At 34.7% G+C, this 15,321-nt stretch overlaps 1 protein-coding gene across 12 annotated transcripts in view; it reads left to right on the top strand.

Annotated features, from left to right (window-relative positions):
- The window catches only part of NOL4 (nucleolar protein 4), a 381,920-nt gene that overhangs the window by 204,087 nt on the left and 162,512 nt on the right, over positions 1-15,321 (top strand). For 10 of the 12 annotated variants that reach the window (XM_055102633.2, XM_055102631.2, XM_055102632.2 and 7 more), the window contains one exon: positions 9,311-9,594. In XM_055102633.2, the coding sequence (XP_054958608.1) occupies positions 9,311-9,594 (284 nt within the window). Of the gene's footprint in view, positions 1-5,231; positions 5,441-9,310; positions 9,595-15,321 lie in introns of those variants that run through there. The other 2 variants (XM_055102636.1, XM_055102635.1) reach the window with 2 other exon arrangements.

The raw sequence follows: 15,321 nt of genomic DNA, 5'->3' as shown, positions 1-15,321 counted from the left end.
CTAAGTAGTAGAGAGGTCAAGTTTTAAGAACTTAACCTTCGCTGCGGATGTGGTATGTAGATGCATTTTGAAACACTGGTTTCCTGCTCAAGGAGGAGACAGGGCCCTATATTTTAGTTATCTTTTATTTTTTATTGTTATATATCTTACCAAAGTACACAAGACTCAACCATTTTTGTTCCTCTGAGCATGGTTTAATCCTTATGTAGAATTATGGGGAGGTATATTAGGATATGGTTTGGCAAAGACCCTGTGAATTAGATTGTAATACAGAACCAGAGAAGTCAGATTATTCTGGAACATGAGCATGCAGGTGAGAGTAAATTCTCGTCTGGTTGGACAGAGACTCAGAAAAATGCGTTAGGCGAAACAACAGCTGACTTGGTGAAATAAGTGAGAGAATCAGAATCCAAAACAGGCCATCACAATGGTCAACTGAAAGAAGAGAAGCATAGTTTCTGGTAACTTATCACTGTGTATCAAGAACAAGTCCTTAGATGGGGGTGGTAGTGTTCTGTAAGGTGGATAGCCACCACCAAAGTGCTTCTTACAAGGGAAGATTGGAAGCTAGCCCAGGTCCTGCCCAGCTCCAAGACACTGTTTCAAACATAAGCTTGTAACAGATGGGTCTTTTGATTTTCCTAGATTTTCATTTTTTTCAAAATAAAGTATTTTCTGATTTGTTTTCGGCAAGAAGAAACCCTTTTGATTTGTTTTTTGGCTGAACACCAATTTAGCGCAACTTTTGGATCATATTGGTTTTAGCTTCAATTAGAACATTTCTTTCCAAAATGATTTACCCCAATCTGTGACATTTGTTCCCATAACTTAGTTAGTGGTTGGGGATAATTAATGATACATCTCTAAGCCATGTCCTTATAAATTGTCAAATCATTTTCAAACAGAGTGACTCTATAATAATATTATATGGCATTGTTTCCTGTTTCTATTGCCCATTTGATGGGTTTTCTGGGGCATTTCTTTCCAGTGGTTAGTGGTCAGCTCTCTTTGAGAACACTGACATGCTATGAAATGATTGTCTTAGATTCACTTTAAATCTCACAGGAGATTTTTTCATTGTATATACTGCTTGCTGTATGAGGCAGAACATCAAAAATCTCATGTATTGTTTTGGTTTTAAGTTGTAGCAGTAAATAGCCTCATGAGTGTGTGACTAATACATGGATTTCACACACAGCAGCATTAATGCATTATATTATCTGTGACATTGTTTGCCTTATTTATAGCTATATCATCTATGTCTATAATGTTAACTGGGTAAAACACTAGACTGGATTCCATAGAGGAACACAAAGAAACAAAAGATGTAGAATACCTACCTTGTGGAAATGTACATTCTAGCTGGTAAATAGATTTTAAATGTCACAAAATGACAAGGTGTTGCAAGGTGAGAAGAAGGACAACACAGATCCCCCACTGAAACCTACCATATCAGTGTTGGACTTAGGGATCTGAAACCTGTGAGTTATGATAATATATTATGGTACCATTCAAGATAAGTGAAAAAAGTAGCATAGCATCTAGTTCAGGAACACTTACCCTGGATTCCATAAGTAGATCTGAGATGTGCGTTGGGAAGAAAAAAATCTATGTAAATATTTTTTCACTTCTGTATAAAATTTTAACTTTTTTTTCTATTATGACTATAAGAAATATAACAGTGGTATTTACAATAACTGTGACTTTGTCAACAAAATAAATCCAATATTTTCCAACATAGTATAAAAATATCAAAATACACTTCTGCATATAATTTTATATAAAATAGCTAATTCTGTGAAATCCTGAACAAGCTAATGGGTAAGCGTGAAAATAGTACAGTCATGTGTCACATAATGATGTTTCATTCAATAACAGATCTCACATACAACAGTGATTTCATAAGATTATGTTATATATTTTGCTGTACCTTTTCTATGTTTACACATGTTTAATTACACAAATACTTACCACTGTGTTATCTTTGCTGACAGCACTTGGTACAGTAACATCCTGTATAGGTTTGTAGTCTGGAATAATAGGCTATACCACATAGCCTAAATGTATAGTAGGTTATGCCATCTAGGTTTGTGTAAATACCCTCCATGATGTTCACACAATGGTGAAATTGCCTAACAACGTATTTTTCAGAATGTATCCCTCTCGTTAAACAATGCATGACTGTATTTTGCAATTGTTTAGATAATTAAGAAGCCATTTACAAGTTATTGCATAATAGCCAGTTTTAAAAATGTGTCATCTTGGAATTGGGAGAAAATTTTGTTATGGGTCAGTTAATAGCAGCTTAGAGGTAGGAACAGAGATAAATAAGCTTCCTCAAACTACACTCACATAATCAATGGGTTTTTACTAGTACCCTGCCCCCTGCCAGGAGAATAATGAACGATTTTATGAGTGCTCCCAGAAAAAGAGTACACAGTAAAATATCCACTACTCTAAAATATACAATTTTGTTCAGACACGGTGCATTGCTAATGCCTGTAATTCCAGAACTTTGGAAGGATGAGGCAGGAGGGTTGCTTGAGCCCAGGAGTTCAAGACCAGCTTGGGCCACATAGTGAGACCCCCTCTCTACAAAAAGTAAAAAAAAAAAAAATTATCCAGGCATGGGGGTGCACACCTGTAGTCCCAGTTACTTGGGGATCTGAGGTAGGAGGATCACTTGAGCCCAGGAAGTTGGCGCTGCAGTGAGCTGTGATCTCATCACTGCACTCCAGCCTGGGAGAAAAGAGTGAGATCCTGTTTTATATACATATATATCCTGTTTTATATACATATATATATATATACACACATACACACACACACATACACATACATACACATGTGTATATACATATATACACACATGTGTATAGACACACATACACACACACACAAAATTCTTTGTTTTAGTATGTACAACATACTAATTCCCTGTCCTCTTCCAACTTTTTTCTGCCTCTGATGCTTTTTCTTATGCCGTCTCCTAAACTGGGATAACCTCCACCGTCCCCATTATACATCTGTATATATCTCACCCTCTTCAAATTCCACCTCCTGTAAAAGACCTTCCCTGATACACTTTTCATCCCCAGCAATACATAGGTGACTTTTCTTTCTCTGAGGAACCTTTTTATTCATGATGCTTGATGTGAAACTATCATGGAGCAGATAGTATTTTCTACCTTGCATTGTAATTCTTATGGTCTAATCTTAGATAAGAACAATTTTTATATGGAGTCTCTTTGGACTCAACAGTGCCAAGAACAGTATCTTGTGCACATAGATGTTGGGTTAAATATTGTAAACAATATAAGCAATATAAATTAACTCTTCATTGATAGGTAAGAATTAGTTTTATTATTTAATTGTTGCACTGAAATTTAGTTATATGCTTTGAGACATCCAGCTTATCTCTATGCCTTCACTGTAATAACCTCTTTCAAGTAGATCCCATTCTTCCATGACAAAGAATGGATTAAGAGCTATCAAACAAGAGTAAGAGTGTCACCCTTTTGGACAGTTTAGTAGAAGGCTGAAACATCTGTTATTTTCTTGCCTTCAATAAAATCAGTTTTATCATTTTAAAACAAATGTCCTTTAATCTTTTAGTAGTAGTCACACATATATATATACATACCTACATACATACATAATATGTATATACATATGCATTTGTTTACATCAATAAAATTAAGTATGAATGTTTTGACTTCAAAATGTCCCATTATTCTTTTGCACATATTTAAGATAACATTACTAAATAGTATATAATCCAAAGTATATTTTGCAAATACAATAAAAATTGCAATTTGCAATTTTGATTGTTTATGTTTCTGCAGGTTTCAAAGCACAGGACTTTGTGGTCAGGAATTGAGGTTTTTGCATGTAAGATAACAAAAACAGAGAGCAGGGCTATGTAATTAAATGTTAAAAACTGTGTTATAGAGGATAAGTAAAACATAAATTCAAAGAATGAAAAGGTCATCACCAAGTTTTAAGGAAGGAAAATGAGGAATTTCTAGGTGACAAAGGAGCTTAAGCCAGAAATGAATCAGAGAGTCAGACTCCAGGCAGAAACTGGGCTGGAAAGTGCTACCAAGGATTCATTCAGCCTACATTACCTGCTTTGTGTTGCAGAGTAAAGGCAGTTATGGTGTAAGATTTAAGGTATTGCCTAGTGATAGATAAGCTTCCTTTGTTGTTGTTGTTGTTGTTTGTTTTGTTTTGAGCCTGGGAAAAGACAGAGCAGAGACTACAAGGGGTAAAGGAGAGTTGCACTTAAACTATTTTGCTGGAAGACAGAGCAGAGACCACAAGGGGTAAAGGAGAGTTGCACTTTAACTATTTTGCAATTAGATTTCAAAGGAATTTTTAATTTTTTTTCTACTTTTTTGGATATGAAGGTACTAATCTTTTCAGCAAGGCTATTTACATCTATATTTTGGACCTAATACTTAGTTTTACAGTAAGATATGAAAGAGAAGTTTTCTAAGGGGGGCATCAAAGGACTAGAGGAGGAAAATTTTGGTGAATTTGGGGAAAACAATAAAATCTTTGTGGACCCTGTGAGCATCTGACCTGAATTTTGGGACTAAATTTCCAAGTACTAATGTTAAAATGAGGATTATATATATATATATATATATATACATATATATATATATATATATATATATATATTTTTTTTTTTTTTTTCCTGTTTATTTTGCCTTAGGCACTTGGCCTAAAGGACATGATGCTGAGCTACTGAAAGTAACTGAATAAGAAAGTAGGTCAGGTACTTTGGGAGATTACATATACACACACACACTTAAATACACACACAGGTACACATATACATTAACAGAATATTTTAGGTCAATTCTCTTCATACAGAGAGAGCTAATTGTTGAATATGATGCTGATGAAACCACTTTTCTACAAAATGCTGGTGGGATAACACAGTATTTCTGGGGTCTCTACTAATTCATGGAGGGAATGGGGAGTAGCAAAAGAGAAACAATAAAATGAATAATCTGCCATTTACTGTGTTACTAGACCTTCTAGACAAGAAGGAGCCTCATCTGTGCTCGCAGAGATAGCACAATAATTCTCCAACACTAAATCCATCCCATCAAAAGTAGCCACAGAACAAGTTAACTCCCGACGTCCAACTGCCCTCCTGATGTCACTAGATTCCACACTTCCTTGTCATCACATTCCACATTCTCCTCTGTTGCTAGGTACCCTGGGCACTCTTATTTTCCAAAGCTCCAGGTGCTGTTTTCCTTGGGACTCATATACAGAGTCTTTGGTTCAAATGCTATGGTACCCAGGCTGAAACCTTGAGAGAAGAACCACCGCCCTGGCCCAGTGAACCTGAAGGCCATACCCACAGATCTAAATACTGCACCCTCTGTGTAGCAGCTACTCAGGATGGAGCAAACTATGTTGGGTAAGGAAGCAGATTACCCCTTTAAAGTGATGACCTGATATGAATTGGTTATAGGAGTCTGAGATCCGCGATTTTAAATTCTTAAAAAGTATCTTTTAGGGAGAGAGGGAAAGAGAATAAAAATGGTTAACATGATTACATGAAACTCAGCAATAGAAAATTCTTAATTTATCCTCAGTTTAATATCTGCTTACTGTTCTTTATGGTATTTTTAAAATAAAGACATCAAAAACTTTGTTTTAAATTTGGATTTATAGGACAGTGTTGTGAGACATTATTGTTTTTTACCATTTAAATTGCAAAATATGTGAGTATGTATATTTGATACAAATGAGTAAATCATGTATTTGTTTTTCTTAAAACATACTGATTTACTCAGGAATGAAATATGTAACGCTGTTGAATTTAGTTACCTTGGTAACATCTGGAGTGAACTACTCCATCTAAAAATATTTTCTACCTTATTGTTTATACTTTTTATTGATATAGAAACAAGGAACTTATTAAAGCCTTTCCTGACAAATAATAATGTTTACCTTACCTGAAAAATAAATGAATGATATACCATTTATTAGATATACATAATGATTTCAGATTGAAGAAACAGATGTAGGATGTTTAGTTTTTAACCAAGATAGATATTGGATTTGTCTTATGCTAACATAGATTTTATTTTAAAATGTAATATATACTTAGGGTTATTTAACCTAATAACATATTGACAAAGCTTTCATACATTAAATGTTACTATATTTTTTAAAGGATTCTAGAACACAAATGTTAAATCATTTTTTTAAAAAATTAAAAATTGGAGTTGAATATTTTCATTGTGCTCTTCTTTGGACTTTTGTGGGAAATAATAAAGTAATAAAAATCATCTTCATAATTTAGCATAAGAATTTGAATTGGCATAAAAAGAACACGCACACATTTATCTAAATTACTTATATAAGTCATCCCCTTAATTCTGCATTTCAGAAACCCTAGACATTTCATGTTAAAATAATATTTTGAATCCCTGGATTAATACCTATGGAAAGTACCATGTAATAAAAAATGTCATATTATTTATGGCCAGTTTCCTAAATTTTCCTATGTATTTTTTCTTTCCACATCAATTCTTTCTTTGATGGGTACATAAAAAGTAATTTAATAGAATTTTGCCATTTGAACATATTTTAACATTTTTCACAGGGTAGTCTTAGAAAACTGTTTAAAAATATTATTTCAGGCCAGGCGTGAAATAATAATTCAGGCCAGGCATAATTTGTAATGAAAAAATATTATTTCATTACAAATTAAACTTAAACCTAATGTGCTTTGTTTTTATATTTTTTATTTTATTTTATTTATTTATTTATTGATTTTGAGATGCAGTTTCGCTCTTGTTGCCCAGGCTGGAGTGCAATGGCGCGATCTCAGCTCACTGCAACCTCTGCCTCCCAGGTTCAAGCGATTCTCCTGCCTCAGCCTCCCGAGTAGCTGAGATTACAGGCACATGCCACCATGCCCAGCGAATTTTTGTATTTTAAGTAGAGACGGGGGTTTCACCATGTTGGCCAGGCTGGTCTCAAACTCCTGACCTCAGGTGATCCACCCACCTCGGCCTCCCAAAGTGCATGAGCCACCGCGCCCAGCCTGTTTTTTAATTTTTTACTACTGATCTGGCTTCATCTTAGACTCTTGCCTATTCCATTACTACTAGTCGTACCGGTTCTATTCTCACGATTTTTCTAATTGTCTCTTCTTTTTCTGCATTGCCACTGCTTCAGAAGTTTGAGCTTTTAAATATGCCAAATTAGATGACTTCTAAATCTCTTAATTGGTCTCCCCAACTTCCATTTTGCCCCTTCATACCATTCCCCTCATCAGAGTCAGAATAGTCTATTTGAAATATAACTTTTTCCATGTCACTTCCCACAATAAATTAAAACTGTTATTTGCTCCCAGAATAAAATCCAAGTTCTTTGATAATCAAAATGCTTTTCTTGGTATTCTCTTTTTTTCTGTTTATCTTTTCCCATTCTCTTTTCTTGCGCTCCAGACTACTCTTACTTCTCACTTGCCCTGCATATGCTGACCTCTGTGACTTTGCACGTGCTGATCCCTCCATAGAGAATGCTCTTCCCCAATTTCTCCAACTGGTTAAGGCTCACTCACCTTTGGGAATTCAACTCATATCACCTTCTTTAGGAAGCCTTCTATGATGTCTTTATCCCTTGTATTAGATCACAGCCTTCTTGCTCTGCATTTTAATAGCATGTTTGTTTTTCTGTCTCTCTTAATTATCTGTGAACTTGTTGAAGACAGAGTCTTTACAGGCCAAATACTTAACCCCATATTGGTCAGAGTAAGCACTTAACAAATGTTAGTGAATAAATGAATGAACATGTGAGTTATATCACTCTTTCAGAATTTGAATATAATTCCCATGAATGTAATTGATTAGAAAACATTAACTATTTCATTACACCCCTCAAAAAAACATACTTGATAACATTCAGAAAATTAAAAATCACAAGTATTGAATAATATTTCTTTTGCTCAGCCATATTTATATGATTTCACTACTAGCTTTTAACTAAATGAAACAATTTAATACCTTTTCCATCATAATTTTTAAAAATCAGTAGCAAATTTTTATCACATAAGATAAAATTAAGAAAAATAGAATGTTATTTCATGTAATCTTTGTCTATGTGTTTTTTTTTACAAAATTGGGATCATACCAACCACACTCTTTTGTAGTTAGATTTTTGTGTTTAGTACTTCATGACTCACATCCCCATATCTTAAAATGGAATATTGAATAACTACATAATATTCTAACAATTTCAACATTTATTTAAATAATCTATTTGTGGTAATTTAGGTCATTTCTAATTTTTTGCTATTATGAACAACACTGGTATAAATGTTTACCTACAAAGAGATACACACAATGATTAAACTTCTTAGGTATTAAACTCCCAGAAGTGTAATGACTGGAACAAAGTTTATGAGGACTTTTAATGCTTTAGATGCATCTTAAACAGTCATTCAGCTAATACTGATGCACATTCCACCAGCAGGATAAATGATGCTTTTTATCAGAGAATTTTTACCAAATCTAGATATTCTCACTGGAAAAACAAAAACTATTTGCAAAATAATTGGTAGTTATTTAATTCTCTTTGTTTTTTTTTTCTTTGAGATTGCATTTGAGATTGAACTGTTCTCTCAATTCTGTTTTCTTCTTCTTATTTTATTTCACTTATTGTGCCTAAATGTGCTGTGTTAGCCCATTTGCATTGCTATAAAGGAATACCTGAGACTGGGTAATTTATAAAGAAAAAAGTATTATTTGGGTTACAGCCCTGCAGACTGTACATGAAGCATAGTGCCAGCATCTACTCCTGGTGAGGGCGTCTAGAAGCTTATAATCATGGTGGAAGATGTAGGGGAGCCAGTTTGTCTCATGGTGAGAGAGGGAGCAAGAGAGAGAGAGAGAAGAGGTGCCAGGCTCTTTTTAAACAACTAGCTCTCCTATGAACTCCCAGAGCAAGAACTCACTCATTACCATGGGGATGGCACCAAGCCATTCATGAAAAATCCACCCTCATGACCCAAACACCTGCCACTAGACCCCACTATGGACATTGGAGGTCACATTTTAATGTGAGATTTAGTGAGGACAAAACATTCAAACCTTATCATGTGCCTACTAGATTAAAAATAACAATAACTGCTTTACAAGCTTATTGCTGAGGATGAATTACATATTGTATGTAAAATGCCATTCACATAATGGGAGCTCAATAAATGCTAGTTGAAGTAGACTCTGAATAGCATATTAATTAAAATCAAAATATAACTTTTCCTTTCCAACAGATGATTCTGCTGCAGAGAGCTTTAATGGCAATGAGACTCTGGGGCACAGTTCAATTGCTTCAGGGGGAACACACAGCAGGGAGATGGGAGACTCCAACAGTGATGGCAAAACTGGGCTGGAGCAAGATGAACAGCCACTGAACCTGAGTGACAGTCCCCTCTCTGCGCAGCTAACTTCGGAATACAGAATAGATGATCACAACAGTAATGGGAAAAGCAAATATAAGAATCTTCTAATTTCTGACCTCAAGATGGAACGAGAGGCGAGAGAAAATGGAAGCAAGGTATGATCACATTACAATTTCCAGAATTTTTGAGTTGGTCATGAAGGTCACAGAAAATACCTATGCATATAGCAGATAAACATTATTGTTAATAAAAATATTATAAACAAATCCAATAAGAGGATACCAAGAAAGTTATGACCAAGCATATTGTGTGTTTATAACATATGATTTCAGGAATAATAGCAAAATGAATCGTGTCTCAAAGCTGTGGGTGTTTTTAGATCCGGAGAATCACTTGAGTTAATGTTTCTCATGTATATAATCTATTTGTATGAATCTCTCTGGGAATTTGTTGAGCTCAGATGTGACAGTTTCAGTCTCAGTACACAATTTTCTACTATAAAAGGAACACTATCTAGTTTCTCCTAGATGGATAGGTGTAAGTAAAGATAAAGTTTCAATTAAATTCTTCAGTTTGCTTTGGAGACCTGGGGACTTTGATCAGTAATTTTCTTTGTGGACACTAAATAACTGTTAAGTGTGAGGGTCCTGGATGAAGTTTGTGGATTAATTATTTTAAGAAATGATTTATCATAAATTATATCATACAAAAGACAAAAACATATTTCAGACATATCTAAATGTTTAGATTCTTTATATTAATATTAGAATAAATTACAACCCTCTCCCATTCCCAGCTGACTTTTTTTTAATTAAGCTTAAACTTCTGCTAGTTTGAGATAACACATGCTGGTGACTTTGCTCTATGATTTTTGAAGGTGTACTTTGGAACATATGAGGGTTTTTATGGAATATACCTTTTGAGTGCCTTCCCCAGCCCTTACCTCTAAGTCAGAGTTGTAGAACTTGTTTTTTGACGTAGATCCTTAAAGCAAAATGTCTTAATCTGGATTAATTTCTGAATTTGCTAAGGCATTATGCTTCCTAAATTGGCTCTACTTAAATCTTCTGGCTTGCCTGGGGGTGTGTTGTTTTATCCTCTTTTAAGCAAGTCACTAGACATTAGCCGACACCTAAGCACTCCTGCCTGAGGGAGGCTGCTACAACTTTTGCTGTGGCAAATGTTCAAATATCCTCCTCAGTGGTTTAAAGCCAAATTACATAAACACAAATGATTTTATATTTGATAATATGATCTGATTCACTGTGCACTGTGTTACATTTTACAGAACAAAATAACTCCTAAGTTTCCCTGCCCTCCACGTAAACCTGTCTTTATGAAGTTTAAATAATCGTGAAATGCTCTTTCTATGCTATGTGTCTATTAAATTTTTTTTCTAAAATTATTCGATGGTTTGCTCTTCTTTTTTTTATTCCCTTATTCAGTATTACTCTGGGAACGATGCTTATTAAAACATATTCTTGCACATATTAGACAGAATGAAGTGACTTTTCTACCTCTATTACAATGGAGTTGAGAAGCACAGATGGTTTGGGCTGCTTGTGAGGGTTAAGATGATAAATGAGCCTAGAAGAGAAGAAGATACCTCTGATGCACTTAATAATTTATGGCTTAGTAAATGAAGAATACTTCCCACAGCCAACTGAGGAATAGCCAAAGATGCAGAAGAAAAATCAGAAGGGTGTAATGTATGAAAGCTAAGCAAAGTCCACCTTTGAAGGAGAGTGTAGGCAGCTCCAATGGACAATGTTGAGAAATCAAATAAGATGAAGATAGAAAATAGTTAAATTTGTGAGAGAAGTTTTGATAGCACATTGGGAAAAGAATCAAGAGATATTATTTTTATTATTGTCTTCAAAAAGAACATAGTAAATACTTAGCACCTATGAAGGACAAATACATCTAGAGATATAAACGGCAGGAGTACTAGAGCTAATAATATCATATCATCTATTGAAAATTTGCTAAAAGTAAATTTTAGATGTTCTTACCACATGGAAGTGATGGCTATGTTAAGTTGCTTACCTGGAGTAATCATTTCACTATGGATAGGTATACAAAACATCATGTTGTACATCTTAAATTTATGCAATTAAAAATACTTGGCATACTTGCAGCAATGGAGTAGGTAGCAGAGACAACTCAGAAATAACCGTCTTTATTCACAAGGCTCTTGATACATAATTTTGAGAAAGGATACACATACATAGAAAAGTTTCTTAGAACAAGTACAGACAATACTTATTCTCGTATTAAAACAGTAAGAGTTTAAGTAAGAAAATGCTATTTGAAGTGACAGTCAAAATAGGGTTCCTAGAGGAACTGAGGCTTGAACTTTGAAGGAAATATAAGATTACCATTTTATTTCTTTCAGAAGGGGTCTCTTGCTAGACACTATGAAGGGCCTGGAATGCAGATAGGGAAGATGACTTGGTTTCAGGCTAGGGAATCATTGTCCATTCTGACCTCAGTATGATTTTATCACTTCCTCATGGCATTGAGGAAGAACATGACATCCTTTTGCAGGATAAACTAGTTGCCACCAATTAATTTATTCTCCAAATATTTACTAAAGGATTCCTACATGCAAGTCACTGTTGTAGGAAGCAAAAATATGTAAACGAGAAGAGCAAGATTCTTGCGCTTTAAAAGCTCATGGTCTAACAGTGGGGACAAACTTGTGGTTACAGTCTGATTCTGTAAGTGATATGAGGGACATATGGTCAGGAGGGTGAAATGAAAGAACAGAGGAAGGGTGCTGAGGGACTGTAATGATTCTTCAGGAAAACTCTAAAGAGAGATGGATGGCAGAGGTGAGTGTGGAATGGCAAGTAGGAGTTATTCTGATTATGTATGGGAGAGGGGTAAGCATGTTTTAAGGCACAGAGCCATGAGAGAGCGTACCTGGCATGGGTATTTGCAAGGAGCTTAGCATGGCTGCAGCAGAGAACATGTGTGAAGGGATGAAGTATAAAGCGGCTCCACCAATAAATGTAGGTCATTTTAAGGACTTCGGATTGTCTAATAGAAAGAGCTTAGTGGTCAGCTTAGAATTTTAGAAAGCTTGTGGTCAGCTTGGAATTTTATAAAAATTATTCTGGCAACATTTTGGTGAATGAATAGGATAGGCACTAGAAAAAAGTAATGAGAGAATGCCGGTTAGAGAGCTATTGTGGCAATCCAGGAGGAAAATATTGACAGTTGGAATCAAATAACTGACAATGAGAAAGAAAAGCAGAGATATAGTACAAAAAATTACTGAACATGTTATTTTGTTCTTTTGACATTGTATTTGCAGGACTACCTATCTAACCTCCATAGGTTGTATTAATATATTGCCAAACTCCTGGGAGTGCCATTCACATAGCCTACAATATGAATAGCATATTTACCTTTCTATATCCCATTAGTGTGAACATTCTGTGAATATAAGAATGATGTTTACCTTGTCCACTGCAGTATGCCTTACACCCGGCTTACTATCTTGTCCATAGATGTTTCTCAATACTTTGAGGAAATATACAAAGGTTTATTGAATATGGAAAGCAAAGCATAGAGGAACATTCTAGAATGACTCCAAGATTTTTGGCTTTGTTGCCTAAGTGGATGACGAATCCGTTTACTAAGATTCAGAATGAGAAACATTTGAAGAAGCAGGTTTTGACGTGTAGTTTACGGTGCACATGCAGTATCCATTGGACATATTTAATAGGCATTCGGGGGACATGTGTCAGCTCTGAAGAAAGGTACAGGATGGAGAGAGAGACATTTTAAAGATTTCAGAGCAAAAGTGCTGCTTGAAGCTGTGGTGGTTGATAAGATCACCTTGGGAGAGCATAGAATGAGGAGAGAGTTGAAATATGTCATCTCACAGAATATCAATCCATTAGGAACAAGTGATATAAAAGGAATTTGTGGAGAAACATATACCCAAGGAGAAAATGAAAGCAACTAGATAAGAAGGGGATATTTTAGAAGCCAAAATGTGGAGCATTTCAATATTGATATAAATTGTTAAACTAAGCGATCCTTAGATGAAGTGACATAGGCCTGAACCTGAACATTGGTTAGGAGAGTTAGTGCTCAGAGGTGGATTCAAATCACATGGCAGAAGAAACACTAACAGAATTAGTGGGAAATTTGATTGAAGACAGTTATAGAGGCTGAGATAGGAAAGCAGAATCATTTTAATTGCGAAGGAGACTGTGTCTGGAATTTCGCTTTAGAGATTCTTTCTGCAATCTTAATCCAAATGTAGAGTGCTCTAGGATTCCAAGGCTATGAAGTGAACTTCATAGTAAAGTTCTGTTCAATCTGTGCAATCTTTTGTAGTCCTCAGGATTGTTCCATCACTTCTGTGTGACCTTTTGAAGTGACACTACATTTCTTCTTCCTTGGAGGGCTATAAAAGCTTAATTATATAGAATATGTGAAAAGCTTAGATTCCAGTGAGTTTAATATTGACCTGTTTCACAATTTTATTGTGAATAAAATCAAACAAAAATGATTATAAAGCATTGAAAAATTGAACAGTGAATAGAAGTGCTTAAAACAAATAGTTGAGTTGGACTATGTCATTTACTGATTACTTATTATTATGCAAATTCACTCACTAGACTAGCAGGGAATCACATTAACTAATTTAAGGACTAAATGTATTGCATTGAATGAAGTTAGGTGATATTTATTTTCTACTTGCTGATGGCCGCATTTTAAAAGGACAACTAATAACATTAGAGCTCCAAAGAGGGCTGAAATGATGATAAAGAGCTTGGAAAATGAGACCCATGAGGAAGTGTTAAGGGATTAGCTATATAGAAAATGAAAGGCCAATCAAACACCAATCTAGGTATAGATGTTTTAAATTATTAATCAATGAGAATAGAAAGAATTCTAATGGCAGTGAATACTTAAAAACACTGTATTATTGACTTTTTAATTTTTGTTTTCTATTTATCTTTTAGTATTTGTAACCCAGCTGCATTTTACTTTATATGGTTAAATATTCTGAAGCAATTTCCCAAAAGAATAATGTTTCCAATAAGGACTGCGGTGGGCAAGTGATTATTGTTGAACAGTTTATGTGCAACTGTGGTTACTGCATATTTGGGTCTCAGTTCCCAAGACCCCTAAATCTTCACTTTATTTAGTAGTATTTTATTTTGTCCACTGTGTTTCATGTAACTTTTTTCAATTAATCTTTAATTTTTTACCAAAACTGATACTACCAGTTAGTTTATAAAATATTAATGGTAACTAACATTAATATTTGCTATATTTAATTTCATTTAAATATGATTAATGGAAGCAGCACCTGTTTCAAAATATCTCTTTAAAAAAAGAAATTGTCTTTTACAAACTAAGAGCGATGGATTGACTTCTGTAATATTATCTTTGTCTTTGTTATATGGATATTCCTGCTCATTATTGGTTCAATTTAATGATTTTTAATGTCTGGCTTTTAGGTGTTATACACTTATTTGGCCCAGGTGTTGTTTAGGGTAGAAGCAACAATATGTATTCTTATTCAGGGTAGAAACAACAATAGTAAATGTGCTTAATATGTGTGAGACACTCTCCTGAGTGCTAGAAGGACAAAGTTAAAAAAAAAGAGTCTCTATCATTAAGAATTCACATTTTGGCTAGAAAAAGCAGACATATAAATGAGTGTATTATAATACAGAAATTGATTTGTGTGTGAGTCTCCTCTAGGCTTACTTATGCCTTGGAAGGTTCCTGAGTTAATTCTCATTGGTTAAATAGGAGATGGCCACTTAGCAATAGGGAATAGAGAATTCCAAACAGAGGAACATTGATGAACAGAGCACTGAGGTAAGGACTAGAAATGCTGAGGATGGAAG

The sequence above is a fragment of the Pan paniscus genome, chromosome 17, assembly GCF_029289425.2.
Source record: "Pan paniscus chromosome 17, NHGRI_mPanPan1-v2.0_pri, whole genome shotgun sequence".
Lineage (NCBI taxonomy): Eukaryota > Metazoa > Chordata > Mammalia > Primates > Hominidae > Pan > Pan paniscus.
This window is presented reverse-complemented; position numbering and strand designations above follow the sequence as displayed.